This window comes from Trachymyrmex septentrionalis, unplaced genomic scaffold (assembly GCF_001594115.1).
Source record: "Trachymyrmex septentrionalis isolate Tsep2-gDNA-1 unplaced genomic scaffold, Tsep1.0 scaffold25, whole genome shotgun sequence".
In the NCBI taxonomy this organism is placed as follows: domain Eukaryota; kingdom Metazoa; phylum Arthropoda; class Insecta; order Hymenoptera; family Formicidae; genus Trachymyrmex; species Trachymyrmex septentrionalis.
Genome location: NW_017305408.1, coordinates 2,411,657 through 2,418,875, shown reverse-complemented (window position 1 = coordinate 2,418,875; position 7,219 = coordinate 2,411,657). Strand labels below are relative to the sequence as shown.

Sequence of the window (7,219 nt, the reverse complement as noted above, 5' to 3'; positions counted from 1 at the left end):
CCCCCCAATATTCGGCGAAGAATCTTATTACGGCTGCAATTTAGCCGTTCCGACGATAGCGCCGGGCCAAGAGGAAATTCGGCTCATTTCATGGAACTTTAAATTTCATTCAGGCATCCTGAAATGTGTACTCGTGCGTGCCCGGCAAGCCGTAGCCGATATGACAAATTATTAATCACGTTGCTCCATACCGTGCCGACGCGTTTCCTTCCGTAGTCCATGATAAAACTGCCGGGCACTGTAAAAATTGCGCTATCAAGACTACACGTGTAGCGAGTATTGCACCATAACGTCTCGCTATGTTTGCTCTTTGATGCGATGCTCGTACAAATCACACTAGGCGCTTTTGCACTATCAATTTTAATGATAAGATGAAACGTACGTTATGCATATACGTATGTCTTTATTACTTACTTGCTACGTCGAAAGTATAATACAATTGGAAAATTTCTACATTGCGCAAATATCGATCTGTTCTTGATGTTTCGATATGGCTTTCCATTCGTGATACAACATGACATTGGCCTGTATTTATAGTCACGTTTGTGCTGAGCAATTCAATTTGGAAACGATCTTGAGAAATGACACGGTTCGATAGATAGATCTTGAAAGTCAATTTGATATTCGTGATATCATATTTATAATCGCGATTCTATTGAGGGGGCTTGTCCTGAGATACGACCCAAGTTTCTCGTTTGTTCCACCGAGTCTTGAGAGAGGATCGTATTGTATAATGTCGTATTGTATCGTATATATGTATTGCCTTTGAATATTGTCTCATTTAATTAAGTTAGGAAAGATTTCGTTGCTCAACGCGAAAGTACAATAATTTGAAAAGAAATTTGAAATTGGAAGGTGAAAATTAAAAGTGTTGCATTCGTAAATATTTTTGCAAATTATTATCTTATCCGATAAGAAAATTAATATATCAAAACGAATTCGTTATAGATCTCTGTATTGTTTTTTTTTTGCGCAATTGATTTCCAGCGCTGACTCATAATGCCCACTGTTATTTTTTTGTACATTTTTATGATTTTATTATTAATATCAAAACATATTTTTGCAAAAATTTGTGAAAACTGACAATTAATTTATTATTTTATCTTTTATAAAAACTCACAAATGAAATTCAGGAATAAAAAAAATAAAGGTAATTTCTTTGGTTTATTGGATAAAATGTATAGTTGTCCTTTTTGCAATTGGATAGTAAACATTTTAACACAGTCTAATAAAGTTATTTTTGCCAGTTTCACGTATATATTTCTCAGATATTTGCGATTTTATCACACATACGTAGTTGCTATCGATATACTGATAAACTTTCATTTTTGTCCCATCATTTCGGAGCAGCGATTGCTTAAATAACGAACGTTTGCCATTTTTGTTACAGGGATCTCGAAGCAGGTATGAAGTGCATCAAAAAGTACACGCTAACTTGCATGCAGCAAAAGCAACGGGAGCACTTCAACTCTCTGTACACCGGCACCAACATGGCTATCATGGAGCTTTGCCAAGACGGCCCGTACCAGGACGGTAAGTGCTCTTGCCTAAATCATCGAACCGATTAGATATTTACGTCTTCGATGTATAATCATAATTGCTAAAAAGATTATCATGAAAATGAGAGAAAGAAATTAATTTCAGTATTACAAAACTGACTTGCGCGGTTGAATAAAAGATTTAGAATTTTTTTTAGCCAAGTGCATTTTTACATTTTATGTCTTCTAAAATATTAACATTTGGAATTTAAATGGGGGAAGGAACGAATATAGAAATTTTAAATAAAAATGCAGAAAGTTTTGAGGAATCGATAAGTGGAGAAACTCGTTACGGAAATCTCTCACGGAAGAGTTAGGCAGGCAATTGACTTTTCTATTTATAAATATCCGATATTCTGTATAATTTGGAATTAGATTCTTATTTTCGTGGATAGGGGATCCTTTATTACAAATAAATCCGTCGTTTGTAAATTGACATAGATCTTATCTTCGAAGAGAGAAATATATAACGACGCGCAAAGTCATCCGCCAGTCGACAGAGCCAGCAACTCTTTTGCCAATTGGACAAGCGGTAGGCATCAATGCAATTCCAAACTGTCGGTCCAGTCAGAGATGGTACTAGACTCAATAATGCAACCGGCACTCTCGAGATTACGGGAATATCGTGTAGATTGTCCGCGGGTCGATCGAGCCGGCATGACTCTTCATAATGTACTCCCCTCCGTTAGAGAGAGGCACTGTAACATAATGAATTGTTAGCAAGGAGAGTAATATTGATTCCTCATACCGCATGCTGCGTAATGTACAGCACGCCTATCGTAAACAAGAGCCGGGAAAGCGGCCTTTATATTCAAAACTGTGATCTCGAAGCATGACGAGGCTAGTGAGTGCGTCAGTCAATGAATCTACGTATATTCTTGTAATTATAGACCGCGCTTGTAAATAGCTCGAGTTATTTTCTAAGAATAGAATCGCGGGAATGCGATTGAATCTGAATCAACTTTAATTTCTATTTAATTACCTAGATAATTTAATCAACTTCAATTTCTATTTAATTACCTATGTAATTTAATTACCTATTTTCTAGAACTCTTCAAGAACGTGAATAGATCTGTCGATTTTAGTTATTGCGCTTGTTACAAATTGAAATGATTATGTTCTGGAGAATTAATACGCATGTATATTCATTCTTTTTAAGTAATATTAGATTATATATTTCCCCGCTTGTCAAGTCGGCTTGATTGACCTCGAAATTTCATTATTGATACCTATGTTCCTACGAATACGCCATTGTTCAATAACGGAAATGCAATTTTCTGTTTGCAGAATTCTTGAAACACGCGCCGTGCATGCAGAAATCCAAAGCCGAATACGAGCTTTTGTGTTACAAATCGTATCAGAAGACGACTCAAGAAATAATGACCAATGGCTCATTGGGACAGCAGAATCTCAAGTCCCTTTGCTGGTAAGTCGAAGAAATCTTTGTAGATAGGTGTATATAAACGATGAGTAGGAAATAAGATAAGTATATATAGTTATCACGGCGTTTGCTATTCACTTCAATGACCTAATCCGAAAATAATTGAAATGCTTAGCGAAGAAAAAATATAGATATACGATGACATCACTTTTCTTCGGGATCACTTACTTTATTATCATCGTAAATGATTAATGTTTGTGCCGTAAAATATATATATCATATCAAATACACCTATATGTGTATATGTACACTTGACCGGAATTTCTACATCGTTGCAAAGGATGCAACTCAGTCCATTTACTTATCCGAGAAAGTTTGTTAGTTTAGCAACGTGGAGGTAAACCTTAGAACTCAAAGCGCGAGTCAATTTGACCTAGCCACTTTTCAAAATGTAGATCCTCGACTGTTTTGTCTATATACATATATACGCCTGCGGATTATTAACTTTTACGTGTGAGAATAAAATAACATTTATATTATATTCAAAGAAAAAGAATGCGCGTTTATTTAATAATTTATTTAAACAAGTGGAATGAATAAATTTATTCCGCATATTTTATAAAAGAAATTACTGAGTAATATAATAAAATAATTCATTATACTATAATAATTCATTTGTCGTAATTTTGTATTAAATTGTAGATTGAATCATATTCTATTAAAAATTGTGTTAGATTTGCTAATAAAAATTTTTTTTCTTTATAAAGAATCGATATTACGTTAATATTTTACGAAAAATAAAATATGAAGAAAAAGCATCCTCGTGTTTCGAGTGCATCTCACGGGGATTGTACGATGATTCTTTTTCTCTAAGTCGATGTTAAATCGAAGGAAAAATCGAGTTAAGATTATGACATGAAAGATCGACGGTGCGGAGCAAAATACGCGAGCAACACGGACAAATAGGTTTAAGCAATACTCGAAATTCTGGCGTTTTGCATTAGCGCAAAGACGTAAAATCTCTCGACTGCGATAATTTAACACTTAAGAGCTCGCCGGCGAAACAACTGCATTAATAACGACGGGCGTTGCTCAAAGGACTCGCGCAAAAAGAGTGTAATCAGTCCTTTAGGTCGGAAGTTTCACGCTGATGCCTGTACAGACACACAGGGTGTAATGTCATTAGCGTATCTCAACCACGGTCTACTGCAGCTTTTGAACTTGCGCATCCCTCGCGAAAGGGGGACGTAAGTAGTGTGATGCTGACCCGAAACTGAATAACAGGTCCGCAAAAGCACATTCCTCGCGTCATTTTGTTTCTTCGTAGTATATGATTTTATTAAACCATCACGAGCGCTCTCTTTCGGAAAGAGAAGAAGTTACCTCACAAAAGAACGGGGTGAATTGTGGGGAGGGGGGGGGGGAAATAAACGCGAGAATTTATTCTGTTGTAACAGATTTACGAATTTTACATAATTTTAGAATAATATTTTGGAAAAACAACGGAAAAATTTCGAAAATTTTGTGATAGTAATTGTAGCGCTAATGATTCTGCGCCTGGTGTTCTCCAATTGTAATTCGATTTGTTACGCTCGTTAGCGGTTTGCAACAGTAATTCGATAACCACTTATTTCATTCCATTTTGGCGTTTGGAAAAGAGGACTTTGAATAGAATATGGGATATTGTTTGTGCAGCGCCTTCCAGGAGTACTTGGAATGCTCTCATCATACGGTGCGCCGTCAGTGTGGCGATGATACAGCACGATTCACGAAGGAGTTCCTCGACAGAATGTCAAGCTCGTTGCTGAAGGTGAGTTATACATATTTCATTCGACATCATGTTTCATTGGTACGAAAGTACACGCTGAAGGCTTTCATTAATTGCCCCGTTTATAATTGATTTTAATTACTGTTGCAATATTGCCTTTGAAAACATTTTGATTTTATATGGCTCCATTTCATTTATTTTGACTATATTTGGAGAAGATGGAATCAATTTTTATACTTTTTAACAAACTTGGATTTTTTTTTATTTTTATTTTTTTTATAAAATTTTAAGGTAAGTCATCATACATTTAATATATATTTTGTTAATTTTTGATGCTTCGTATCTTGATTAGTTGATGATCTTTGAAAATATTTTGATGGAGCCAAGAAGTAAGTGTTATTCCTTTATATTATTTAACAAATATACATATTGCAAATGGATTCTTTTTATCTTTTTAATCTGGATGATTTAATATTTAATAAATCGAAGTAAGTTAATCAATTTTATTATACAATTAATTTGAAAGTAGTTTAAAAAGGTAAAAAAAATTATCTCGAGTACCGATATTTGTATTATTTCTGCTTTCGGAAGTAAAATACGGAGCCAAGGAAAATACTGAGCGAAATTAGCAAATGACCATCTTACACCAGTTAATAGTAAACGATCATCTTAGCGAGTAGTAAGATCGATAATAAAACCGGCGAATTAAAGGGAGGACGAATTGTTTGTCTTGTTTGTTACAGGCGCACTGTGCGCCCTACACGGAATGTACCGTGAACAGCGGTATCTCGACGCTAAATCTTTCTGCCATTATGCCAATGACGCTTATTCTCCTTATGAGGTACTTCACGTAATTGGTCTCGGCCAAGATCATTTTTTATCTTCGAAAGATAGAAAATAGGGAAATGAGAGAGGGCGGGATATATAGAGAAAGGGGATCGAGGAAGAAGAATGAAGAGATGAGAAGAAGGGCGCTCCAAGAAGACGAGAAGAAACTGGAGATAGCCCATTCGGCTTTTATCGTGCTTTGCTTCAGAGAGAATATATTCCTTATTTTCGAAGAGTTCTCGGTGAAAGATCGAAGAAGAGGCCGTAGCGATCAAAGGGGAAGAAAGGAGAGCATCAGGGGAAAAGAGGATATCCACAAGGGCTTGAGAAGTGAGGAGAGATATATAGAGGAGGAAAAGTACGGCGTTTCTTTCTCCGTAGAAAATATATTTTTCATTTGCAAGATGATGCGAGAGATCGCAATAATCACGATTACGGGAGCAGGCAACAACGAGAGATCGGTGTATTAAGAGCCGAAGGGATATCAGGGGAAGGGAAATGCTTTAGAAATACGTTATGAAAGGGTTGTGGAAGTCAGAGGGAGCGGAATCGCATAAGAGGATTTTCAGGAACAGCTCCCTTCCACCGCACGTCATGGAAGTATCGAACGATAAAATCGATCGTGATGCGATGTATCTGAAGAAACGGAGTCTCTTCGTTCAATGCGATTCGCTAGTCCGTACGATACCGCGACAGACGCAAGACTGACTCGATTTTTCCGCGGTTTTGTCACGAGATGAGCATAAGGTAAAAAGAAGAAAAAAAAAAAAACAATACTCCTTATTAACCGGCGAGATCTTTCGCGGATTGTCCTTTGGAATGGCCGCGCGCGTGCTGTTTCAACGCGAGAACGCGAGATAGAATTTGATCCTCGAGAATACGTGGCGTTTGGATGAAGCCGGAGAAAAAGACGGTAAGGGTAAAACATTTATAGCGAGGAAGAAGGCAAACGTGCCTTTCCGGCACGTTTTCGCCTCGATTTCGAAAAAGAGCACTCGTGCGGAACGAACGAGCTATCGTCGCCTAGAAATCAATTTCATCGAATAATCACGATCTATCGATTCGCGCGAACAGCGTTAGAGAGAAGGAAGCTCGGCGAGACGAGTCTGAGTCGTCTGAGTAGAGCAAAGAATTTCTACTTGAGCAGAGGGAACGGTGGATAAAATCACGGTGCGTTCTTTCGCGCGGGTATGTTTCGGTAGAAAATGCAATCGCTATGTTGCCGTCGATTCGAGAAGCACCGTGTGTCGCCTCGCTGAAAGTTGGAGAAAAGTTCAAATTGACACGCGTTATCCGTGACTCATCCGAAATGCGGCGTTTTCGAGAGAGGATCAGTACAATTAAACTAACTCGTCCTCGAAATAACGGCGAGCCGATAGGTAACGAAGCTTCGAGCTAGGTATGTCAAATTAATTTTCCTTCCATACGGCTTATACCAGCACTGCCGCAGTATATTCGTACTTTCAATATTTGCGAAATCCGAGCGAGATCCGAAAGTTTGAAGAGCACTTTTTAATTTCATCGGCATAATGTGACTTTAAAAAAAAAAAAATTTTTTTTTAATTCTTTCTCATCGGAAAATGCATACAGAATCACGGGGAATTCTGTGCAAGTGAAAGACCGACATAATTAGGATAAGTAAAAAGAATTGCTCTTAAAAAAGAAAAGTGTCGTTCAATATTCGTAAATAATATATTCGTACGC

General features: G+C 37.2%; 1 protein-coding gene across 1 annotated transcript in view; it reads left to right on the top strand.

Annotated features, from left to right (window-relative positions):
• The window catches only part of LOC108748862, a 24,924-nt gene extending 17,750 nt beyond the window's left edge, over positions 1-7,174 (top strand). Inside the window, exons 3-6 of the mRNA XM_018487242.1 lie at positions 1,391-1,533; positions 2,826-2,964; positions 4,615-4,729; positions 5,431-7,174. Of these exons, the coding sequence (XP_018342744.1) occupies positions 1,391-1,533; positions 2,826-2,964; positions 4,615-4,729; positions 5,431-5,541 (508 nt within the window). The 3' untranslated portion in view covers positions 5,542-7,174. The remainder of the gene's footprint in view (positions 1-1,390; positions 1,534-2,825; positions 2,965-4,614; positions 4,730-5,430) is intronic.
• Positions 7,175-7,219: the final 45 nt, after the last annotated feature.